Below are 27508 nucleotides of genomic sequence, written 5' to 3' on the forward strand. Positions count from 1 at the left end.
AACACTTTACAGATGATGTCCTGTGTTTGTTTGTGTCTCCCTCAGGTCTGTTTAATCAGGTGTCATCGGCGGGTGAGACGTGTGATCAGAGGCAGTTGGGTCTTCTGCTGCATGATGCCATTCAGATCCCTCGACAGCTGGGTGAGGTGGCGGCCTTCGGCGGAAGCAACATCGAGCCCAGCGTCCGCAGCTGCTTCCAGCATGTGCGTGAACACTCACACTCACACACACACACACACACACATATCAGTGCATTGTGACAATCACAGCATGTGTGTTTCACTCTGATATGTCTGTGTTTATGATTGATGTCCTATTCAGTGAAAGAACAGTGTGAATTATTGAAGGCGTCTGCTCATGATATCCTCGCATTACCTCACAGAAGGCTGTGTGTGTTTATGGTGTTGTCAGCATGAGTGTTCATATTTTTTGTCCTCCAGTCATTTTGCTAGTGTAAATCCTACAGCAGTTAGACTGGAGGCTATAAATACACACTTTAAGAGAGAGAGAGAGAGAGGGTGGGTCACCCCTTTGAAGCGTTTGCTGAAGTGGTTACTGGACATTCTGTTCATCCATCTGTCTCTGTGCCTGTCTGTCTCTCCATTCACCTGCCTTTATTTCTCTTAATCTTTATCTCTCTTTTCTTCTGTTTGTTTTTGCATCTCTCTTTTTCTGTCTATAATTCTGACTTTTTTGTTTTTTACCTGTCTTTCTCTTTGTCTGTCTGTCTGTCTATCTATCTATCTATCTATCTATCTATCTATCTATCTATCTATCTATCTATCTATCTATCTATCTATCTATCTATCTATCTATCGTTGTATTGTTCTATTGTTGTGAGTTCTGTCCATTTGTCTGTCTAACCTGTCTTTTTTTCATCCATCAATCTGTCTGTCAGTTCTGAGTGGTTTGATTGCTCTCTGACATAGAGTGTCAAATCTGAAATGTTTTGAAGAGAGAGAAATCGTCATTTATAAATGTGTGGGGATGAAGAGGACAGATCCAATCAGAAGTGATTGACAGGAAGAGATGTCACCTCTGCAGAGAGGAGAAAAAGACAGAAAACTGGAAATAAAGGCTAGGTGTGAGTTTCAGAGGAGATGGACACATTGCTGAGCAACACTGCAGATGAAAGCTGAGAGAGGAAATAAACGAATGATGAAAGACAGACGAGTGGAGGGATGACAGACAGACAGTCAGGACAGTGTCACACCTGAAGCCCTTTACAGTCCCTGAGTTCTGACGGATGGAACCAACCAAACGTTCAGTTTCTCTGGTTGCTCATGGGTGTCTGACGGAAATGTAAGAGCACAAAACACGTCAACGGGTCAGAGTTCAGAAGTGTAGGCTATGACATCACAGCCTCAACAAAGTGTAAATCTGCAGGCATCCATTGTCTCAGACGTGTGTGGGTGTGTGTGTGTGTCTCAATGCTAAGTGACATTTAAAGGCTCTTGCATGGGTAAGTTCCACTGCTGGCACCACTGCCAAAAAGCTTGCTACTGTACAACAGAAACATTCCTGCCAAAATCCCTTCTTATTTGATAATTTATTTGCCTTTGTCTCATTTGTTTTGTAAATTTGAAATATGAGAATTTGTTTACCACAGAGTTCAAATAATTGCCGGAATGTTCCCGGATCAAACAAGCTCCTTAGGCCGCATCTTTGGCATTCTGACAATGCTACAGAAAACCATTTCAGCTCAGTCCTCAGTCTGTAAAAACAAATGCAAATCATGTTTATAGAAATGCACTTACAATGGAAGACAGACAGGATAAACATTAAAATACAAGCTAGTGTATAGCTAGGGATAGTTGAAAAATTAAAATTTGTTCATCATTTACTCACCCACATATCGTTCCAAATCTGTTCAACTTTCTTCTACAGAATGCAAAAAAGAGAGAGAAATGTCTACGTTTTTATTGTTGTTTCGCTTTAACCATTCTTTCAACTTGGATTTAAAAACACTAATCCCAATAACTTTCACATGATATGTACAATAATACCAAAAAGATTATGTTTATAAGCAGAGAGTACAGAATTACAGCAGTAATTATGTCTCAGTAACCTTCATCCACATGTAACGGTATTCCCACTGCTAAAAGGATGATTTAGAGGCTTCACAGCTCAAGTAATTTATCTATTTATGCAAAAATATGAATACAAGCTCTTTAACAAATACACAAACAGGACATTCTGCTTTTAAACCCTTCAGAATGTCTCGCCTCATTGACTTCCATTATAAGTGCATCACTGTAAACCGAGTTTACGGAGATCCTTCAGAGAATTCAGAGATGACAGATGAAATGTAATATGCTTACAGTTAGCTAATATTCCTAGCATTGCACTGGTTTAAAGTCACCCGGTAACTGCAGGCGGTGAGACTGAAGCACTGAATGCTCCGTCTTCACAGAAATATGTGTGAGGCTGTTATATCTCTATAAATGCAGCCGTGCGATTGACAGTCATTTACGATGGTCTGGTAGGAAATGCTCCATCCATCTTGATTTCAGACAGGCTGCATTGTTTATGAGTTATTCTCTCATGCTTTTTATGGGCTTTCTGAAATCCCTCCCTGATTGGCTGTTTGTGCTTACTCTCTGTTCTCAGGTGACCAATAAGGTTGAGCTGGAGCCGAGGCAGTTTATTGATTGGATGAGACTGGAGCCGCAGTCGATGGTTTGGCTTCCGGTTCTGCACAGAGTGGCGGCAGCAGAAACGGCCAAACACCAGGCCAAGTGCAATATCTGTAAAGAGTTCCCCATTGTGGGCTTCAGGTACACACACACACACACACACACTGAAGAGGTTGATTTGAAGATAATGACTGGATGACTGTACATTATGAAGAACAGAAGAAGCAGTGCAACACAATCACACTGTGTGTTAGAGGAATGTAGCGTGCTTTAGTTCGTCGTCACAGCCTCTCTGGTGTATTTTAAACAGTCACTGTGTGCTTTTGTCACAATAGGGGCTGACCTTTTCAAATGTCATCCATCCATACATAATGCCCTGTATTACTGATAATACTGCAATGTTTAACATCTCTGTCTGAGTCACACTGTCAGCCTCCTCCGTCTCTGGAGGACTGAGCGCATCAGACCACACCATCTTGTTTTCTGAGACGTGTGACGGAGGAGATACGGACCGAGTTTTGTCAGTGATGGATAGTACGTAAAGAAGACTGAATGGAACAAGAGAGAGAAACAGAAAAATAAAGTCTGAGTCAGTCAAAATGGATTTATTGAGACTGTTGAAAAAAAAACTTTGTGAAGAAATCCTGAGGCATGATTCTGTTAAACTGATGAATTCACTTACAGAGTCGTACAAATGTAATGAATTGTTTAGCAGATTAACAGTTAGCAGTAATCCACAGGAGGCTGGGCATTACAGTGATTTTGCCTCGGTTGAGGGTTAAGCAGTATTCCCTTAGCTCCGACAAATGACTTCTTACAAGTGCTTTTGTAGACTGATGCTGTCGTCAGAGACGTGGTGTAGCGTGAGTGACCCAAGTTCAGTTTGGCTCAAGTGATATCACTCCTCACTCCCCTCTCTTGACTGTCCTAGAAATAAATGTGTTCTATATATTCAAAGTTTAATTACATCATTTAAACTGGACTTTCAGTTGAATGTTAAATGACTAAACAACTTGGTCCACACTTTATGGACTTATGGAGGGGGGTGTTCATACAGAACACATCTTTGCATCTAAAAATCCAAAACGCAGCACATTGATATGGTATTTAAAAACACACAGCCCAGAACACCTTCTCCAGCATGTTGCCATCAAATAAAACAGTTGCCATGCCAACTTTTAACAAAAAGGGTTGTCACATGTGGTTGCCATAACAAGTATATATTGAGTGGAGTAACATTTCCGTCAGATGCTTGAAACATTCGGCCAATCACAACACACTGGATAGCTGGCCAATCAGAGCACACCTCGCTTTTCAGATCGATGAGCTTTGTAAAAAATTATGCATTTCAGAAAGGCGGGGCATAGAGGAGAAACAATAATGTACAGTATGTGGAAAAATAATGTGTTTTTGAACCTTAAACCGCATAAACACATTGAATTACACCAAATACACCAAATAATGTCCTTTTTAGCAACATCATATGACCCCTTTAATTTATCACGTGATAATATTGACTTTAACAGCCCTAAAAATGAAATAAAACCAAATGGAAGCAACAACATCATAAAAGATATGTGTTTAAAGAATGATTACATACATTGTTTATTGATTAACTCTGTCACTATAATATTTGGCATAATTTATTCCTATTATTATTATTATTATTTAGAACTGTTACACAATGTGACAAAAATTAGTTTCACTTACATGTTTATGGTTCTTCTGTAATTCTGTGGTGCTAATTATTATTGTACTATTTATTTTCACGTAGCATCCATATTTTGGTTAATATTATAGGTCAGGTAAATTTGAACTTCTGTCATTAATTATGAAACACTGTTTTAGTGCATATATATTGTACATAATTTTTTTTTTTTTTGTGCATCCATTATCTGCAGCAAAATCACTGTAACATGCAAAGTCTCACGGCTTATTGTTTTATTTTTCAATGTCTTCAAAATTCATCAAATTGGATTTTAGTTCAGTTTTATAATATTCATGTTATCCTGCATTTATCTTGCAGAGGCTAATATACTGTAAGAGGTCTTGGCTGAAGTACTGATGGTGTGATGTTTAGTCATTCTCAGCAGGGGCCTCAGTGTTATATTGTGCTTTCAGACGGGCCGCCCCAGAGAGAGAAAGGGAGCTGTTTTGGAAAATGCAGCATCTTTTTAGTGTCATATCATTTATGTGGCAGTGCGGTGGAAATATTGCACACTGGAGGAATTCAATTCTATTGAATTTGCATTCCTATAGAGAACAGAAGAAACCAAGAACAAACAACACACACTGTGCTGTCTTCCTCCACACTCAATTTACATGTATATGAGGAAAATCTGTGAAATTAAAACACGTCTAAACTGTGTGGTAATGATGTTATTGAATCGAGCGTGGCGTGACTGGAGTCAGTATTCTCAAGAGGACTGTCAGTTTCAGACAAACTAAATAATAGTGGAATAACAAGTGGATAATAGTTTGACGAAACTACAGAATGGCTGTTATAATAAATCCAAAATAATAATGTTTTCCTGTGTAAAACCAAAATAGACCAAGTATGGAAAAATATTGACCCTCCAATGAAATACAATGAAAGCCTATTATAATAATAATTGCCAGTGTTTGCTTTCTGTCTTTGCAGATATCGCAGTTTGAAGCACTTCAACTATGACGTTTGTCAGAGTTGCTTCTTCTCTGGTCGCACAGCGAAGGGTCATAAACTCAACTACCCCATGGTGGAGTACTGCACACCGGTGAGTTAGTACAATCTCTCTCTCTCTCTACCCATCAAATCAAGGCATGTGTAATGACGCGCAAATTGGAGCTCATAAAAGAGAGGTTTTGCATGAATGGACATTACTGTGGGCATTCAGTAGTGTCACAGCTGTGGCTCTGTTCCAAAACCTAGTGAGATGTCTTCCTGTCTACTGACTACACATGCAGCTATTGGGATGCACGGTATTATTGGAACATCATTGGAATCAGCTGATAAATACCTAAGATGTAAAGTGTCTTGCCAATAAGATGAATAACTCACATGTGTTCAGGATGCGCTAGCGATAAGATCATTCTTGAAGCAAATTTTTGCCTGTATGGTGATTAGATTCACTGTTTTGGTTAACCGCATTTACTCTGATAATGCAAGTGCAGAGTATAGAGTCAGCAGTCACACTTGTGTTTACTTGTGTTTCTGAATAACATTATTATTACATTATTACATATTATGTAGTAGTAATTGGTCATAAAATCACGATTAAAGTTCAGAAGCTATAGCTTACATGAATAAAAATCACAAACATGACACTCGTAAATTAAAGAATTTTGTGTATACAGATTTAATCATTAATGTGTCATATATTTTTTGGTAACACTTTATTTTAGGGTCTCTTAACTAGTTGCTTATTAGTATGCATATTACTAGAATATTAACCATTTATTAGTACTAATTAAGCACGTATTATGCCTTATTCTACATGACCTTATTCTAAATTCCTAATTATACCCCATACCTAAACAACAAATACCTAAAACCCATACCTAAAAAACAAACAAAAAAACTGCAAACTTGAAACACTACATTCTCAGCTAACTGGAAACATTCTCAGAATAATCACTTTCTGGCAACGTTCTCTCTAACCTTTTGAAAAAACATTCTTCCAGGAACATTAACTCTTTCCCCGCCAGCATTTTTTTTTTTTAAAAAAGTTGCCAGCCACCGCCAGCGATTTTGATGTTTTCTACAAAAATTTGACGGCCTTTAGTATATTTTGCAGTATGAATATTTGAATATGCAATACACCAAAATAAAGATCAAAGCCTGTACTTCTAAACAAAAAAATCAGTTTTATTCTAGCTTAAAGCATTTTTTTTTATGAATATAGGTAGGTTTCATAAAAATGTATAATTTTGAGCAAAAAGGTGAGAAAATCAAATTTTTATCAAAAACTACATCTGTATAAAATTCAGTACGATCATCAAAGCATAAATCCAGTAAATCGCTTCCATCGACACCTTCAAAGCTTGCACAGACACATACCACTTCCTGGATCAACATTTTACTCTGTAACTTTATGCTGTTTTCATTTATTTGCTGCATTATTTATCATATGCATCTGTTTACATAAGAGATCTCTAGTTTTTATGTTCTGTTCACATGTGTTTTTGTTCGGGAGGTTTTGTACTCATTCAGAAGATGTGTAATAGCGCCCCCGAGTGTATAACATTGAAAACAAGAAAAGCCGTAAAAACTCGTCAATGGCGGAGAAGAGTTGTCTTCTAAATGACGAGATAACTCGGCAGTGGCGGGGAAAGAGTTAATAGAATGTTTGTTCAAAGTTATCTGGCTTTAATAACATTCTCAAAATGTTAGCACAATGTTTATACATCGTTCATGTCATTTTTTGTTTTGTTTCTGGCAACATTATAGGGGCCAATTCTCACTATTAACTTTTTTTTATTTTTTTTTATTTTTTTTTTTTTAGCATGCCTATTATTAACATATTTGCTGTTTTTTAGTACTTATAAAGCACACATTCTGCATGACCATATTCTACATCTGTAACCCAATACCACCTTACTATTAATTAGCTGCAAATTATGAGTGTATTTAAGGGAAAGTCAAAGTTAATGGTTTGTTAATAGCGAGAATTGGACTGTAAATTAAGTGTGATGAATATTTTTTTCTTCTTCTTTTTTTTTTTTTTTAGAAAAGTTACTGCTTAGTACTTGTTTCCAAATGTTCAGAACAAACATTCAAAAGTAACATTTTCATAATGTTTTCAAAGCAACGTTCCCTTAATAATTTTGCTAACACCAACAACAGGCAGCAACTTCTCATGCGAAACACATGAAGATTTGAGTCGCAGTTGATTTCAGGTGTAGGTTTTGGTATTGGCATTTGACTAATAAGCTAAGGTAGCAATATTGTAATAACCTAACAGCACAGTACTCTGCAAAAATATTGTGTATAAAGTTCATTTTTAACTCAATGAAGGACACATGCAAAGCTGCCTTAGAATCATATCTCTCATAGGAGGCCTAACCCTGCTAACTACTCTTTGGAAGAGTCTTAGCATCAGCAGCACATGCATTCAGTTTTTATTCCAGCTGGACTGTGATGTGTGGACAGTGAACAGGAGCTCATGGTATGAGAGTAATGGCGAAGGTTAGTTTCTCCTCCAGCGCTGCAGGCCAGATGGAGAGTAGTTAAAACTCAGAGGGCCTTGATCTATTAGCGTCAACGGCAGGATTTCCTCCCACCTCCACAACACAAGCTCTGCGAAACCTGAAATTTAATGTGTTCAATTCAGCAGTTCAGTTTCAGAGCGTGAAATTGAAAAGCTGTCACTGTCATTGATTAGCATGACAAAAGGTAAACAAAGTTCTGTTTGCTCTCTTCGACTTCAGTGAAATTAGACCGGATAATGATACAACTTAGCTTTAACACTAGCACTTTTGGTGCGCACCCAGGTTCGACTGACGTCAGAATTCGGTTCATTTGAATGATGTGAACGCTGTCTTCTGAACTCAGGTGCGCACCCGCGATTAACATTTCATTAATGTTAATCAAATAAAAAAGAGAGAGAAAATCACTCAGTAGTTTAGACACGCATCACACATCTTTATTAAGAATCAATTTATAGTTTATTCATACAGTGAAGACTATGCAGTGTTTTAGTTTTACATATGATTATTCAATTTCTGTAGTATTTCTTATGTTAGAATCAATTTGAATCGAATCATGAGGTATCAAAAGATTTCCACCCCTAGAAAAACAGACTATGTAGTTCCTAAAGCTTATTAGCATATACACATATTCAAACATTACAGAAACGGCCATTGTATTGGAACATTGGTACATTGGGCCATTTCCAATACAATACAGCTCCTTCTACTTTGCAAATAACAATGTTTTACAACATTGTGAGCTATATAATTTTGATTCTAGAGAGAAATTGATACAGTGATACAGTTAAACATTTGAGTGCACAGACAAAGACACTCGGCCTATAAAATGACTCAAGCAGAACTAATTGTTTTATAACAGTGCCGAGCTAGATTCTATCACACGGGCCACCAGCAGTTGTGAAATGTCCACATACCTTTATATTGACAGGAAGAGAATGCCTTTCATTTTTGGTCAAGTTTGTTTATATATTTTTTTATGAAATGCTGATTGTGTCAAAGCAGCTTTACAGAGTCAATAATACTAGACAAGAGCCATTTTCCCAGTTAAAGTCAGTTCATTGTTGATTTAGTGATGTAATTCAGCTTAGTTCAGTTCTCTTCCAATAGTGTCTGTGCAATCAAGTCAACAATGTTGCCAGAAATGAAGTGTCCTCAATTAAGCAAGCCAATAGTGACAAAGTGGCACGGAACTAAAACTCCATTGGTGACAGAAATGGAGGAGAAAAAACCTTATGAGAAACCAGTCTCAGCTGGGGGGCCAGTTCTCCTCTGGCCAGACAAACCAGCACGGCGTGGTTTAATTCCAGGCTGCAACGCATGTTAGATTGAGCAGAGGAATCATCTGGTTCTAATGGTCTTGTGCCAATGGTGGTCTAGTTGACTAGCTATTTACAGGGGATCTGATTCTTGGGTTTGTGTAGTTGACATGGTCTCTGTTGAAATTCAGGGCCACCATCTGGACTTGATACTACTTTCTTTTCCTTTCAAACCGACATATCCCAGAAACACACACACATGCATAACTATAAACCAAATTTACCTTCAATTCAGCAGCAAATACTGTCATCAGCATTCAGAGAGCAGAAGATCAATATTGAACAGAATATGCCTTTGTGGCCCTCGGTTGGGCTGTTACACCATTATTGCTTTTTCATTGTGGTAATATTGCTTTTTGTTGTCGTGATGTGGTTTTTATTAGTTGTGGGATACAACGAGTTTCTTTAGCCCAGTGTCAGAGTAAATGAGTAATGTGCTGTTCGGGATCTTCAGCCTTTTCTAAAATGAAAACTCCACCCAAACATGGAAAAAAAACACCATTTATTCACATTCACTGACATTATTATATATATTTTTTTTTTTTCACCATTGAAAACCCAGTGTGTAAATTGATACAGTAGACAAATGGAGAATGAGATGAGTGTTGATGGACGTATCAGTGTGCTCTCATTATAATGCTTTTCACTCAAACTGACCTAAAACACGCATGTGTATACTTGTGTAACCCTCGTGTGTGCAAACTGCTTGTCTCTGCTAACACTTGTGTTTTCAGGTCAGAGTTAATATGGAGAGAAACTTCAGCCTCAATTCCCATTTGTTAGCAAAAGTAATGATGCAACCGTCATGTGTTTGTATGTCACCTACTTAGAAGACATAAGAGTTGTACCTTCTGGATGGTTTCCAAGGCTTTGAATCAGAGTCTCTACCAATGCCTACACAGCAAAGTTTAATACTGGGGGTTCAAACCACTGGTGACTCTCAGGTTTTATTATACTGAAGTTGCTTCTGAACAATTGTTAATAAAGTAAATCCTCTTCCTCATCCATCATCTATCTGCTTCTCTCATTTTCAGACCACCTCAGGAGAAGACATGCGAGATTTCACCAAAGTCTTAAAAAATAAGTTCCGCTCGAAGAAATATTTCGCAAAGCACCCTCGCCTGGGATACCTGCCCGTCCAGACGGTCCTAGAGGGAGACAACATGGAAACGTAAGCATCTTGAAAGTTGTTTGTGTTGCAATTTATTTGAATTTGACTGTCCTCAGGCTTTGTCTTACTGCCATTTCCAGTCATTAGCCTTCACGCAATGAGCTTATTCACACTGCAGGGTTTAAGAACTATTGAGAAATGTGAGGAATGGTGACTGACAACGAAGTCCTGAATTCTGAGAAAGAGACAGGATCTAAAAGAAGTAAAATACCAAGCCTAACACATTGTACCATTAAAAACCAGAAAGCTGAGATGTCATTATTTGCATTGTTTTAAGGCCGGTACTAGGTGTGTAAAGGTACACATAAACGTATTGAAAATTTTCAGAACAGGTGTTTCGGTTTGGTACACGTGTACCATACAAATACAGCATTGGTTTAACCACTGCATGAGCGGAACTTCATTGGAAGCTTCTAGTTATATTGTTACTTTTGATAAGAAACACATTTTCATCTTTAAAATTATGTCCATTTATTTTTTCAGGAAATTCAAACAATAAATAACATTTTGACGGTCTTTGACGTGGCTCGTCAGTGGCAGTTTGCCCGGTTCAACATGTTGAATCTGTGTCGGGGCTGTCGGCAAGAGTGAGAACTCTGATTGGCTGTTTAGTTTAGCGAACGAGTTAGTGCATGAGAATTAAAGTGAAAGTGATGAAAATGAGCAAGTAAGTTGTGATGGAAAGCACATGCTAGTTTGCAGTCAGCTATAGTCTGAGCAAGGTGTTCAAGCGGAGTTTTTTGGTCCCGACGTAGCCAACGCAAATCGACAACACCGTCAGCTTTAGTCGCCGCTGGTTCTTTCCTCACCGCTAGTTCTTTGAAGTCAGCTTGGTGTATCCCAGGCTTTAAGTACTTTCTTTCAAGCGTTTGCTAAATAGTTTTTTTATTATGGAGTACTTTAAGAAATCATTTAATTTGCTTCAAAATGGTTGTCGAAATTCCAGCTTGAATTGAATGATACGCTACATCAGTAATTAAGCCTCACACACCTTGGATATAGGCTGTGTCTGCTTAGAGCAGCTGTTCAAATATTATCATGTCGACACGTCATAGTGCTGATTTTCTGTCTGACCAGAAATGTTGACATATCTTGAAATATATCCTCTACACTGAGGCCTGTGTGAAAGCAGCAATGAAAAGCTTTTCTAAATGCTCAAATTAGATTATCCACGCTCTACTTTAAAGATCCCAGCTGGTTGTGATCTTTGTTTAAAATCCTAGAAGGCTGTCTACTGATGACCTTCTAAAGGTGTGTTAGGTTTGTGAAATTTTGTGTGTAAAAAAATGTCCATTTTCAATAGTGCAGTGACAAATGAAGCACAACTCAGTCACTCAAACCAAGCAGCTTTCTGTTGGCAAGTGTGTTGAATTCGCAAAAATTTTGCCCTTATGCATATTCCTATCAGAATGACTGGAATTCACCTGCAAACATTCACTCAGCAGCAATAAATGTGAACGCTCCGTTAACCATTAAACCTATTAAGTTATTATTTGAAGGCTATGAGCAATGATATGTCACACATATCTCTACTCTCACTTTTAGTTGAACAAATTTAACAAATTCAAGTTTATGGCATAGTTAATTTATCAAAATGATAAATACACAGTGTCATATACATAAAACCTATACACACATATTAGAATCATTATTTTTACAGACTTTTTATTTATTTTTATTTTTTTTTTGTAATTAATTAGTTACATTTAATAGACCCTTCTGTTACACATTTCCACAGTCACTAAGAATGCTAGGAAATGCTATTGTGGATTTTTCTTTTTTTTTTTCTTTTTTTTTTTCTTTTTTCTTTTGCTGTTGGGGCAAATGGAAATTAAATAAATAAATAAATACTATACTATACTATAGAAGTTTATCAAACTGTGGTGGCTTCTGCTGTTGAGAACCCTGGGAATGTGAAAAGGGCCCATAATCAACATTTCTCTTATTTTGCCTGCCAAATTGCATGAATTTTTTCCCACTGAATTTGTCGTAATAAATTTTCCGCTAAAGATACAAGTGATGTGGTTTTAGAAATTGAACAAAAGAAGGCATCTTGGAAGGCAGCGCGATTATGCAGTCTGTCTTTTGCCTCTGTGCTGGGAGCATGCCTACTGTGTGATGACTTAAAATGCCGCCCTAGGCAGTTCAGTGTTTTTGGAACAGAGCCCAAGTGTGGCAAATTCATGAAAACAGAGAGTTATGTAGTTCCCACTTCTTCCTTATCTCCATACCACTGTTGATTAAGGCACTTTGGTTTTCCGGTGGGACCATTTCATGAATTTTTGTCAGAAAGAAGCTCCTGCTAAATGACAGGGAACTGCAGATGACCCATTTCTTCAGTTGGTGCTGATTATAAATCCCCATGAGCAGAGTCGAAAATGACTGCTCGCGCTGCACAGGCTTCCTGTCGTTCCATGTTAGCGTGACATTCAGCCGATCTGAGCGTCGGTGATAGCAAACCATTTCATGTAACATTTGATTTTCAGGTTTCTGAACAGACATGCTGCGGTGTGCACCAGCATGAGTAAACCCCATCGGCACGTGTCAGATTTAACAAAGAGTGATGACCGTGGTTGAAATAGATTCTGAACAGTTTCCTAAAGCTTTTCTTTAAATTCTGAAGTGCCAGGGGATATTGACCGACTTTTATTAGCAAGCTCGTGTTTGTTGATTCTGTCAGCACTAATTTACAAAATCCCTCATTACTTTGAGTCCAGCGCTCTGTACACAGTGATACACCAAACCAGCCATTTAACAGCCCAGATAACTGGACCATTTTGTCTTTGACATGACTCATATTTCTCCCTCTTCAGCTGAACTGAGAGTCAACATGAAATCATGATGGACCCTTTTTACATTCTTAATAAGTTTCCCTGGTCAAACAAATCATAAGTGCACATCATTCCATAGAAACAAATGTTGGTTGCCTTCATCTTTCATCAAAATGTAAAAACAGAAACAACTCTCTACCTGACCAGGTTATGTCTAGATATTGTTAAAGTGGTAACTTAATGGAAGTAGCAATTGCATCCAAGTTGAAAATGCATCTATGCATCATTTGGATGTTGAGATGTGGGCGTGACACTCAAAAATGAATGTGAGCATGCAATTAATTGTGGAGGGGTGGGTTTATTTTAAACAAAATGATTAGCATACATCACCAGAGAGAAGTCTGTTGTTTTACAGGAAAATCGAGTTCTAAAAAAAAAAAAAACTATAAATGGATGAATCGTTCACTGTAAGATCAATAAGCATGTATTTAGAAAATAAATGGGGTAAATTTTCATTTCATGTTGACTTTAACCAACAGCCAAATAATCTTTTATGCTGCTATTAATAAAGCCTTTGCAAAATCTTGCCATTCTTGATCCACTCAATTCCTTATGGATAAAAGTTTCACTCTCAGAGTCACATTACAGAAGTTAAATGAGCTGTGAAAGCCATTTCATCTTGACTTTTGCTCCTTCCAGCAACTTTCAAACATTTTTAAAAAGAAAAACTTTATTTTCCTGTCTCTGTTGACCTTCCTACATAAAACGAAAAGAATTTGTAGGTCATTCTCTGTCATCTGAGGGTCTCATCCTAGACCTCTTGTCTCCACATCACCCCTCGATGCCGTGTCAACTGTGAAAAAGACCAAAATGCCTCAGTCCTGCAGAGTGACAGATGAGAATGTCCCTACTTTCATAAAAAAGACAAACATGAACCAATCTAACCTTGAATTTCTCATCATGCAATTATCGTCTCATCTGCTCTATGGTTTCCTTTAAAAGAAAAAGATAACACTTTTCATCTTCTCCAAGAGACACTGAAGTTCACTAGGGTTCTCCAGCAGATTTAACTTGTCCCTGTCGAGTCGGAGCAGAGCGTTTGATCTTTTGCGCTTGGTGCTATGTGCGATTAACAGCACAGTTTTCACATGAAAAGACACTGAAATGGAATGTAAATAAATGAAAGATTAAAGATTGGTTTGGAGATCTGGGCCCGTATTTATCAAGCTTGAGAATTCATTAAATTTACCCCTACTTTCAAACTTAAGTATAAAAGCAAGTTATCAAATTTCTTAAAGCTAAGAATGACTCTTACTCTCCCAGTTAAGACAGCTAAGTGGTTAGGAGTTTCCAGTAGGGGCTTGTGATGGCGCTGAGGAGAGGAAGATCTTTCAGGAGAGGAAGAATGTTCTTGAAATGTTTGACGACGAGCAGTTAAACAATTACATTTCCTCAGTTATTCAAACAGAAAACAAGCAAAGAATATTTACATGACCAGAAAAACGTTGTAGCGTGAGTATTATATGCTCTTTAAAAACACAGTGAAGCTACCTACACTGTATCATGAAAAAATCGCTTACCCCTTATTTACACCTCACACGTCTGCGGTGTGTTACGACTCCGACACGGCCACCAGAGCTGATGCCAGCTACTCATCCACGCCGCTGCAAGTTTCACTAAAGATAGGCACCTGTATTTTTGACGGATAATAATAATAATAATAATAGTAGTCTTGCTATCATCAAAGAAATCAGCAACTGGTGATATCTCTGACTATCGTCGATACACGTTACTATCGTCTACAGGCACAACCCTAAATTGAAGGTTGTGATGATGATTCGTTTCCTTACCATAATGTATTCTCTTGAAAATTATTTATTGTCAAATGTGTGTTGAATGTAAACTACTATTAGAAATTTAACCATTCAGTGTGAATTTATCTGAGAATATTCTTAAATAAAGAAATCTATTCAGTGATTGGTCCATGCGTATTTTGTCATCCAAAATCCCATTTGTGAATCAACTAGATGCTTGATAACTAACTTGTAAGTGCAGCTCTGAGGCAAGATTTTTTTACACTTAAGTCAATTCTTAAAAGCGTTCTTGAGAGTAATTCTCAGAGGCTTGATAAATATGGGCCCTAATCCTTCTAGTTTTGAGGCTAAATGTTGCTCTATATGTGTGCAAAAGAAATGCAAATGACACACAAATAAAGTTCCTTTATTAAAGGGATAGTTCACCTAAAAATGAAAATTCATCATTTACTCACACTCATGTTGTTCTAACCCACATGAATTTTATGAAGGAGTCAAAACTAGGCCTTTAGAAGAATGTTCATTCTGCTCTTTCCATACAGTGAAAATATATACAGTGATCAGGGCCAGCCAAAATGCACACCATAAAATTATCTTATATATACTTCTGTGTGAACGGGAATCATTTTGACAACATTGTCGTTTGTATGTGAAAAATGCAAAAGAAAAACTTTTTCTTTTTTTCCTCTTTTAGTACATTGTTTTGTTTTTTCGTTTTTCTTAACGTCTTTTGTTCCACAGAAGAAATTAAGTCATTCAGGTTAAATATGACATGACAATCAATAAATAATCGCAACATTCCATTACTTTGGTAATCATTTCTTAATCATTCACTTAATCCAGTGTTTCTTGGTATTCTGCACTGCCCCCTACAGTACTGGAGGACTATTTCAGCCAGAACACTTCCACATCCTTATGTGTGGATCTGACCTTTACATTGTGTGACCTCTGACCCTAAAAAAAATCTGTTCCTCCCTCCCCTACCCCCATTCCCCCTTTCCCCTCGTTTTTGTTTTTCTTTCTCCCTCTTGCAGTCCGGTCACTCTCATCAGCATGTGTCCGGAGCAGTATGAGTGAGTATCAACAGTCAACCATCAGTCCTCCTCTTCCTCCTCGTCTTCAGCATGCAGTACATCCACCTGCAACCCCACCCCAGCCCCTGTTTTCTTTTTTTTTCTTTTTGTCTAACCGTCTTTCTCAGTTTGTCCATCCTAATAACACTAATGACCTTCACTATAGATCATCAGACACATTTCATGTTTAGAATCATGATTGGCATTGGTTATTTTTGGAGTGTGCTTTTGTTTATGTGTGTGTTTGTTTTCAGGCTTTCTCCATCACCACAACTCTCTCATGACGACACACACTCACGGATAGGGCAGTACGCCAACAGGTATATCTCACTTCTGACATTACAGTAAACAAACCACACTGATGTCATGCTGCGTTCATGTCATTTAAGAATTAGCATAATTACAGATATCTGATTAGCTAAAACTAGGGCTGTCAATCATGTAAATGTCAAAGGAATTATCTAATTAATTGCATATGTCTGTATTGCTAGGGAAAAAAAATGGTTACAGTGTATTTTAAGGTGATGTTGTTACGGTGTAATTTCACTCCTAATAATAAGGTTCCTTTTAGTGAACAGTTATTAAGAGAACTTAGTTTTTTTTCTTAGTGTGAAGAACATTTTAATAATCTAAAGAACCTTTTTCCCCACAATAAAAAGAAAGTACAGTCGTGGCCAAAAGTTTTGGCAGTGACATCAATGTTGTGTTTTGCAAAGTTTGAAAAACAATGATAAGCATATAAGTTTTAAAGGCTTTCATTGGCAAATATATATATATATATATATATATATATATATATATATATATATATATATATATATATATATATATATATATATATATATATATATATATATATATATATATATATATATATATATACATATATATATATAATGAGTCAATATTTACAGTGTTGACCCTTGCTCTTCATAACCTCTGCAATTCGCTCTGGCATGCTGGATATTAGCTTCTGGGCCAAATCCTGACTGATGACGATCCATTGTTGCTTTGTTCTCGGAGTTGATCACGATTTGTGAGCTTCTGCTTGTCCACTCGCCTTTTGAGGACTGACCACAGGTTCTCTATGGGATTGAGATCCGGGGGGGTGCCAGGGAAACCAAAATTTAAATGTAATGATCTTCGAGCCCCTTCTTCATCACTCTTGCTTTGTGACATGGTGCTCCATCATGCTAGAAAATGCACAGATCATCACCAAATTGCTCACAGATCGTTGGAACAAGTCGTCTTGCAGGAAGTTTTGATACCATTTTTTATTCATGGCAGTGTTTTTGGGCAGAATTATGAGAGAGCCCACTCCCTTGGTTGAAAAATTCACCTTGATTTCACCTGACTAGTCCTCATCCACACTTTCACAAGTGTTGCTGATATGATTAATCAATTAATGTTTGCTGGTGATTTTGAGTCAGGATCAAAAAACAGTGTTTTTTTTTTTTTTTTTTTTTTTTTTGGCCAATGAAGCTTTTAAAAATTATTTAAAATGCATCTGATCACTCTACACAATAATCTAAAAACAATGTGAATGAATACAGCTTAAGCTGCAAACTTTGCAAAACACTTCATTTATGTCACTGCCAAAACTTTTGGCCATGACTGTGTCACCTTAAAAGTGTTACCAAAAAACAAAGAATGAAAAACGTATGAAGATGTTTCAAAGACATTGCATGATATTCAGTAAAAAAAAAGAAAAAAAAGAAACATTGTGTAATGAAAAACAATAAATTGACTTGTCCGTTGTTTTATTTCATATCATTGTACAGTGTCTTGTATAAGTCTTCAATACACATCATCAATCGTTTTTGAAATATTGTTCAAAAGTATATTATGAATTAATGTAATACTTAAATATTATCATTAGCAACATTAACATGATATATATGCACATGGATGTATTCTGCCCTAGCACCAAAGTAATTAATTTGTGAATGATAAAGTACTAATAGTCCTGTAATTTCTGTGTAATTTTACATTATCTGTCATCTTTAGAGTTAGTATTTACAGTATTCAGTGATGTAACCATTTTAAAAGATCAGCTGCCCTCATGCTGTCATACTGCAACACCACAAATGAAAGTGATGACAGAGGAGCAGAATAAACACACACATGCTCCGTTAGACCTCTGACTCTCTGCCAAAGCCAATTTAATCTGGTGCCATATACAGTATATTAGGCACTATCAATTTCATTTACACCTGTTCAAAGGAAAAAAAAACATACTATGCTTCCAGCGCTGACCTTCTACCCATAAAGACTCACCGTAAAGGATTCTCACCGTCAGCTAGTTTCTTTCAATGTCACTATCACACACACAGGAGGTTATTATGAGATTGTGAATATAGACTACGACTGAAGCCTCTATCTGAAGGAAGATGAGATGGTAATCCGTTGGGATGAGTCTTATTTTGTATATTTTACTGTGTGTGTGTGTTTGTTTGTGTGTTTGTGTTTGTGTGTGTGTGTGTGTGTGTGTGTGTGTGTGTGTGTGTGTGTGTGTGTGTGTGTGTGTGTGAGAAAGTAAAGCTCCTGACACTAGCACTATCTACAATGCAGAGTTATTCAGTATTGAGCTTTGATTGGTTGTGTCCAACCCACTTGGCCACACCAGAACTCATACTTTGAATTTACATTTTTATGGTTTTATATTCTCATCCATCAAGAAACACATAAATAAACATGCTCAGTCATGGTGGAGCCTCAGAGGTACACAAATCCATAGGCTGCATCCTTTTAATGCTAATAAACAGTGTGATACTGTCATATTGATCCTGTATTGGTCTGGGTCTCTGTCTGTTCAGGTTGGCACAGATGGAGCGTTCTAATGGCTCTCTGCCCACTGACAGCAGCTCGGCCACTGGAAGCATGTGAGTCTCTAAACTCTTTATTATCTTTACTGTAAATTTAAGGTTTTTCCATTTAGAAGCCATGCTTGAACTGAATACATTTATACATTTGCATGTAGTCATTTAGCAGATGGTTTTATATAAAGCGACTTACAAACTATGACAACATAAGCAATCAAACTAACAAAGGATCAACAGTATGTAAGTAATGTGACAAGTCTTGGTTAGTATGTTGTTGTTGTTTTTTTTATAAGAAATAAAAAGAAAACAAGTACATAGAATAGAAAAAGAATAAGAGAACGCAAGTGTTAAGAGTAGATAGAATAGAAATATAATATAGCGTGCTAGTGTTAGAGAGTCAAGTGTAGATGGAAGAGATGTGTCTTTAGCAGTTTCTTGAAGATGGCTAAGGACTCAGCTGCTCAGACTGAGTTGGGCAGGTCATTCCACCAGCAGGGAACAGTTAAGATAAAAGTCTGTGAAAGTGATTTGTCTCTTTGGGAAGGCACCATAATGTGCCATTCACTTGCAGAATGCAAGCTTCTAGAGGGCACAAATGTCAGAACAGAAGTAGTGAATTTATGTAAAGGGTTGCAGAGCCTGTGGTTGTTTTGTAGGCAAACATCAAAGCCTTAAATTTTATATGAGTTGCTATTGGTAGCCAGTGCAAATTGTTGAACAGAGGTGTGACTTAAATTTTATATGAGTTGCTATTGGTAGCCAGTGCAAATTGTTGAACAGAGGTGTGACTTGCACTCTTTTTGGCTCGTTAAAGACTAATATTGCTGCTGCATTCTGGTTTAGTTGCAGAGATTTTATAGAACTAGCTTGAAGACCTGCCAAGAGAGTGTTGCAATAGTCCAGCCTGGACAGAACAAGAGCTTGAACAAGGAGTTATGTAGCATGTTCTGATAGAAAGGGCCTGATCTTCCTAATGTTGTATAAAGCAAATCTTCAGGACCGGGCAGTTCTAACAATGTGGTTTGAGAAATTCAGCTGATCATCAATCACAACTCCAAGGTTCTTGACTGTGCTGGAAGGTGTTATGGTTGATGTGCCTAGTTGGATGGTGAAATTGTGATGAAGTGATGGGTTTGCATTTCTGTCTTGGCAAGGTTGAGTTGAAGGTGATGGTTCTTCATTCAGCAAGAAATGACTGTTAGACAAGCTGAGATGTGAGCAGCTATTGTCAGATCATCTGGATAGAATGAGAGCTAGAGTTGAGTGTCATCAGCATAGCAGTGATATGAAAAGCCATGTTTCTGAATGACTGAACCTTAGTGATGCCATGTAGATAGAGAAGAGAAGTGGTTCAAGAACTGAGCCCTGAGGCACCCCAGTAGCTAAATGTTGTGACCAAGATATCTTGAAGGACCTATCTAAGAGAAAAGACTCGGACCACTAGAGTGCAGTTCCTGAGATGCCCTTTGCCATGATGGTTGACAGGAGGATCTCGTGGATTACTGTGTTGAAAGCAGCGGACAGATCCAGCAAGATAAGTATTGGAGATTTGGAAGCTGCTCTTGCCAGTGTTAGGGCTTCAACATCTGAGAACTGGGCAGTTTTGGTTGAATGTCCACTTCTGCCAGACTGGTTGATGTCCAGGAGGTTGTTAAATACATTGGTGAAATTCTGGTGATTCAGCTTAAAGGGATAGTTAACCCACAAAATGAAAATTCTGTCATCATTCACTCACCCTTCACCTGTTCCACCAAAAAAGATATTTTGAAGAATTTTGGTAATCAGACAATTGGTGGTAGCCATTGATATCCATAGTATTTGGAAATTTAGTGACTACCAGCAACTGTTTGGTTACCAACATTCTTCAAAATATCTTATTTTGTGCTCAACAGAAACGCATACAGGTTTGAAACAACTTGAGGGTGAGTAAGAGAGAATTTTCATTTTTGGGCAAACTGTCCCTTTAAGAAATTGAAGAAAGTTATATTTAGGTGTTAGGAGGTTCTGAGAAGAATAATAATTAATTTGTCAAATGAAATTATAAAATAATCCAATTAATGTAATGTAATTAATTAGTTTATGTTATTATTGTATTAAAAAAACTATTAAAATGATGTAATTTAAATTAATTCTGACAGGGTTATTAATTTAAAATAATTCAAAATTTGCTTAAGCTGGATAAATGTGGTTGCTAATGTATTCCAAGGGGTTGCTAGGCTGTTCTGGGCAGTTGCTAGGTAGTAAGAAACATTTACAAAGTAATTTAACAGGTGTGAATTGTGTGAATTTAAAATGTTGTCTCCTGCAGTCTGACTGAACAGTAAAGAGCCATATAAATAAATGCTGCCATGTTTCTTATTTACTTTGGTGCCGGTGGAGTCTGAATCAGATCCTTCAGGTCTCAGTGCTGAGAGAGAATCAAATAGACAGACAGAGAGAGATAGGGTGTAAGAGAGATAGGGTGTACTGGGAAAAGATTAGTATGAAATGGACTCCTATTCAAACTGTTGAAGTGAGAGAGATCAGCAGAAGAGGTATTTACACTAAAAACAACTCAAGACAAGGTTTATTCCACTAAAACAGCTTCTTAGTTTCTTCTCTCCCAGCCTTTGAATGAAAAAAATAAAAAATTCTACTGTACTTTTAAGACTTTTATATGTAAATGACCTCTATTATGATAGAGTTTGTAGTCTGAATCAAATGTGATGATATAAAAAGACTGGATACAATCATATAAAACATTTTGTACTGCAATGTTTTTGCTGGATGTACAAAGTCTGATTCACACAAATGTCTCCTGTTGTTTTGATGAACCAGTTAAAAAAGTCTCAAGAATCTCTGATGTTTCCTTTCTCTGCTGATGAAAGGAACGAATAGAAAGAGATGGACGGAGGGCAGCAGTGAGAGGAAACAGACACGCTGCGGATCTTTATCAAAGAAATGAACCTCCAGTAGCAGATACAAGCACACATTTCATTCAGTCTCACATACTGTATGTACGCATGGGTTCATGCTTCCTGTGACATCTGAACTCTTCATAAGATTGTTGTAAAGGAAGCTTATTATGAGCAGTATCAATGCAGGGACAGAAGCTGCGTATGAGGCTTGAAATCTAGTTGATAAAAAAGCCTTGCAGCTCTGAACCTGAGTGAATGACGACACACACACACTATCAGCTGCTATGAAGCACATGACCAAATAGCACACATTCTCTCACAAAGCAAGCACGCACATTTGCTTAGCTGTCAAAATTTGGTTATGTTGTACATTTGGTCCTGTCATAAACTTACTGTTTTTATATAAACTAATTATAGTAACTACAGACTAAACCAAGATCAAAATGTAAATATTTTTTTGAATCATTTTACTAAGGATCAGTGTTATTTTAGCATTATTTATATACTAGTATAGAATTTTAGAATTTTTAATTTTAAGTAGCTTTTTTCAGTATTTCGTAATAATTTTAGTTTAAGTTTGTGATTTTCTTACGTGCTTTTGTCATGTTATGCTGATCAGGCAACAAATGGCTGGCATTATAAGTTAGCAAAATAAAAAAATAAAAATAAAATAAAATCTATTTTTTAAAGGCTACAAATGAATTTTAGGCATCACAAAATGATAATGTACAGAATGAAAAATGCAATCTTCTCAAAAATTGAATCTCTAGCCAGTATCCGATATCACTGTTTCCCACAGATGTACACTCTATGTGTGGTGGCACTTCCCCTGGGGGAGATATAGGCTATATATAAAATAGCAGACAAGCTGATTGATTGAAAATGCAAATTCATTCTCAGTCAGCAGGAGGCGCTTTTGGAGTGGCAGAAATGGAGGTTTCCCCGGTAACGGCTGTAATCAAAGTAGCGCTCCACATAAGCACTACTTTATCGGGCTTTGTAGGAAAGATTAATTGAAAATGACATCAAAACTTTTCTAAAGAAAGTCAGTTCCTTTCAAAGATACGTTCATATATAAATACCTGCGCCTGCAGTGCTCATGTTTATTCAACAATGTCAAAGCCTTTTGGAAAATCTATTTGTGGCGGGCCACCACAAATAAATCAATGTATGGGAAACACTGGATATGGTACCGGTATATCATATGCATGCATTAATTTTATCCTCGAAGATATTCCCTAAGAAACATTTTGTCCGATTTCTCACTTCTGGGGACAAGTAAACCAACCTACACACGCTTATTTAATGAGAGTGATTATTGTTCAAAGCCATTGAGGGACGTTCTGACTTCTAATAAGCAATCACCCTCTTCTTCCTCAAACACTACCTGAAGATTTGGTCTGTCAGAGAGTGTTTACTGTGGAGAGTGAGTGTGTGTGAGCATCTGTGTGGTTGCACACTGTTGCATCAGTATGACAGCAATGACGTTACTGAAGATTGTCAGAGGATGGTCAGTTTTACCAGGACAGAAACAATTGGACTCAAGTATTTGTGACTTTTGGTTTTCTGTTTGCTGAGTGTTTGCAAAGTGGTGTTAAAATAATCTTATTAACATCCCTCATAAATCTAATTACTTCTCGCTGTCTCTTTCTCTTCCCTGTCTCTCTTTCTGTGACTTTCTTTGGCTCACTCTAAGAAGATGGAACTAATTCCATTCCTCTTGCTGTCCCGCTAACACCTTGTTTATCTCTGTACCTAATGCATTAGCACACTCTTCAGCATCATATATTTGCTTGCGCTTGTGCGTTTGAGGTGTAGAGAGAGAATTCAGTGTTTTCTCGTTACAATGTTTTTGATGGATTGGTGTGTAATGGCATTATCTGTTGGGTTTAATTGAGTGCAGGAGGGAAGATTCCCCACTCGAAAATGCCATTAAAACCCACTCGCTCTGTTTTATTTATTTTATTATTATTTGTATTTTATTTTTTATTTTATTTATTTATTTTTATTTTTTTGGGGGGGTGCCTCATTTCTATTCTAGACAGGAATGACTGCGAATGGGATCTGGGCTGGATTCAATGCATAATTTGTCCAGAACATTGAGCTGAACACTGCACTGCATGTCGCCAATGTATTTTAACTCTTCTTTCTTTATTTTTTGGGACCATTTTTTAGTAAATGGCTATAGAAGAGAGTCACAGGATGTTAGGAGCAGTTATGGGATCAGGACACATTAAAGGTCCATTCTCGAACCTGTATGTTCCACATGAGCACCAATGCTCAATGTGCCTTTAGCATTTTTGCAGACTGTTACACAAGAAATGTTGCAAACTGGATTTTAATCTAGACATCTATGTGAAACACTAAACCATGAATCCAAATGTGCGGGATTGATTTTTTTAGTCCCGTCTTTAAGATTCAGTCCCACTCCCACCTGATGCAGCAAAAAAAAGTTGTTTTATAGAGTTTTTGCAGCTTTTACGCTCTTCCCAAGAAAATCACAGATGTATAAATCGATATACATTACGGCATATATTAGAGGTCGACCGAGTGGATTTTACCGATAGCTAGGCTGGACCACACTGGTCGATACCGATTAATCAACTGATAGTTTTTAATATGGATACTGAGCAAAAACTAAAAATTATAACTTACTATTAAAAAAATAAATAAAATAGTTGTCCGAAAGTATAGTTACCTAACATGAAGTAAATGGAGAGAAGGATAGATGGGACTTGACTGGGACATTTTGCATTCCATATTTAAACCTGCATGTCCTGCTTGATGTGTGCCAAAAAGACTCTGACCAGAACTGGGACAAAAGTTTAATTTGAACCCGCATTTCCCATATGAGCACCACAGCTCAATGTGTCTGGGTCACATGCATTAACCACCAAGCCACAGCTCTTAGTTTTCTCTCTCAGTCGATATGGTCTTCTTTTTCACATTGTTTGTTTGTTTGCACACTCATGTTAGCATTCTCATTTCCCGTTCCCACCCTTAGAGCTTATGAACTCTGTTTACACTCCAGCTGATCAGTGCAGCCCATGCAGAATCACAGACACAAGCGGGACGTCTCCTGTACCCCTCTCGTCTCGTCTCAGCCCTGGGGTGAAAAACAGCAACTGTCTGATGTGACATCTCATCTGCACTGAGAGAAAGGGAGCGTGCAATCGCTTTGTCTCCAATTTGTGCCTCTCTTTCTGTTCTCTCCCGGGTCCTGTGGGAGATGTAGGCAGTGATGTGGTTTTCTGTCAGTGTCTTGTTCTTCAGCGCTCAGATTGAATGCTTTCCAGATCTGTTTCTCCTCCTTAAAGTGTAATAGGACAGCTACAAAGCTTCTTCGCTTCCTTTAAACCTGAGTTCCTGTTTTGAGCTTTCTCCTCTTGGGTCTGTCCATCTGGACAGTTATATTTCAGATATAACTTCAGTCTGGCTGAACTTTTCTCTGTAGCTGCATTATAATTCACTGCTTTCTTCATACTGAGCAGCTCACTTCACTGCATTTGCCAAAATCTGTTTGTCGTGCAGTTTAGGGAGTTCAAGTATGATGACAGTTTATTCATGGAAATAGAAGATAAATTATAATACTTTGATACATATGAATGTATATTGTCCATCGAAGTATATTTTATATAGAACAATATATATATATATATATATATATATATATATATATTTTTTTAAGGGTCAATTACAAATAAGTGAAAAAATTATATCTAATTTGATGTGTCATGTTCTTATAAATGAATTGCTTAACATTCATGTTTTTAACACAAATATCATGAATGAATAATTCTTAAATATTAATAATGTGGGACCATATTGCATTTTACAACCTGTACTAACCTCGTCTTGTCATAAAACGTCCAAATTCTCTCTTATTTTAGGAGACGTATTGAACTAGACACAGTCATGAGGATCTGCAGCTCAAATGTTTTTCATGTTGTTTTAGTGTTTCACTAAACTCTGAGGGTTTTGTTTTGTTGTTTGTTTGTTTTGACATTATGCCCCCTTAACCAATTTAATTCAGAAATTAAAAACATGTTCATCATAGAAGACGTATTAAAATTGTATTTTTAGAATTTTATTTTTAATGTGTTTTTGAATTTATTAATAAGCCCGGACCAAAAAATAAATAAAACATCACTAACTATTAAATCTATATTCTCTTATCTTAAATAATTTAAATAATTTATAATTTTTAAACAACTGTTGAGATTTTTCATATTTTATTTAATGTGAATGATTAACGTTCTCAATATTCCATTAGCAAATGCCCTGTGAAATCAACAAAGCATGCAAACAGATTCGATTGTTTGTGGACAGGATATGTATTAGCAGTCAGTTACATGATTTTTTGGCTAGTCAGTCAGTCGAAGCACGTGTCTGTCCTGAGAGAGCTGCACGCCAGCACTGTTTCAGTAGTGAAGAGGTATTTGAGTTGTGAAATGTATCAGCTCAGTCCTGTGTGAGAGTTAGACAGGTGGGGTGAGTAATGGGCTGATAACAAGGAGAGCGCGAGTGAATCCGGCTCTGTCACACTCTCTGTGACTGTTTTGCTAATGGACCTGCTTGGAGCAGCACTCCTTTTGGAAGCTTTCATTGACTTAAATTAGCCTCTTTTATTGTTTAGTTTTTCTCATTTTTTTTTTTTTTTCAAACCTTTGTGTGAAACAAGAAAGCAGGAATGGAAAAGCAAAATAAAGTCAAAAGATCAAGTGGAAGCAGAAAATTGGAAAGCTGAAACAAAATGAAAGTAGAAACATCCCTGAAAGAGAGACACTTGATTCATAAGGAAAGAGGAACTTTGAAGTAACAAAAAAGTGAACTTGAAGTAAAGTTGCTTGAAGTCTTGTGAGTGTGTTTGTGAAGAGTATGAGTTCATGAGAATATTAATTAATGGTGTTTATTGAGGAAAGTATCACTTTACATTTACACTGAAGGAACTTTTTCAATATCTTAAACTTTATAAATCTAGTTCCACTTCCCATTTTCATCCTGCTAATTCATATTTTGGAAGATCTTGCTCTTTTGACATAATCAAAAATGAAAATGGTGTGTAAAATACTAGTGCTGTCAATCGATAAAAAACAACAACAACAACTAATTAATCACAATTTTTTTCTGAAATTAAACATTAAAAAAATTAACAATTAAAAAAAAAAAAAACATTAAAATTTTTAAAAATACTTTTACAGTGCAATATTTTCATATTCAATCTTCAAATTAATGTAGAAAGAACATAAATACAGTATATGTTTAATATTTGCATCTTTTTTTATGACTGATACCACTGATGCCTCTAGGAAATAGTTTTTTTCCCTAATATTTAACCATTGATTAGCCATTCAACATTACAAGAGCTATCAATTTTAACATTTATTAGACTTCTTAAAAGGACTTCTAATTTAAGTGAACAACAATCTTCACATAAACCCATTAAAATAAATGTCATATTTAGTTACCTGTGCCCTTCAGCAAGAAATATACAGAAATTGAATAAAGTTATCAAACACTAAATTCTAAATTAAAGATGAATCCTTAAAGCTACAAAAGTTATTGATTTCCTCTTTTTTCTTTTGATCTTTGATTAATAGACTTCATTAATAGCAACTGGTTCTTAGGTTTTTTTTGGCTGTTGTCCCTTTAAGAGCTGCTGATGCTGAGCATGACGCAGATCTGACACACATCTCTACCTATTCTGACCCACTTCAGGTCCTAAAGTCTCTAATGAGTGGAATCGGGTGTGTTAGATGAGGGAGACAGTGCTGGGCTGCTCCAGGACAGTTTGGAAAACCACTTCATTTTAGAGACATGT

At 36.8% G+C, this 27508-nt stretch overlaps 1 protein-coding gene across 1 annotated transcript in view; it reads left to right on the forward strand.

Annotated features, from left to right (window-relative positions):
* Nucleotides 1-27508, forward strand: part of LOC109087421 (utrophin-like) — a 151354-nt gene that overhangs the window by 106837 nt on the left and 17009 nt on the right. The window contains 7 exon segments of the mRNA XM_042712591.1: nucleotides 46-203; nucleotides 2611-2777; nucleotides 5278-5389; nucleotides 10174-10310; nucleotides 15930-15968; nucleotides 16223-16288; nucleotides 18785-18850. Coding sequence (XP_042568525.1) covers nucleotides 46-203; nucleotides 2611-2777; nucleotides 5278-5389; nucleotides 10174-10310; nucleotides 15930-15968; nucleotides 16223-16288; nucleotides 18785-18850 — 745 coding nt within the window.

The sequence above is a fragment of the Cyprinus carpio genome, chromosome A23 (assembly GCF_018340385.1).
Source record: "Cyprinus carpio isolate SPL01 chromosome A23, ASM1834038v1, whole genome shotgun sequence".
Lineage (NCBI taxonomy): Eukaryota > Metazoa > Chordata > Actinopteri > Cypriniformes > Cyprinidae > Cyprinus > Cyprinus carpio.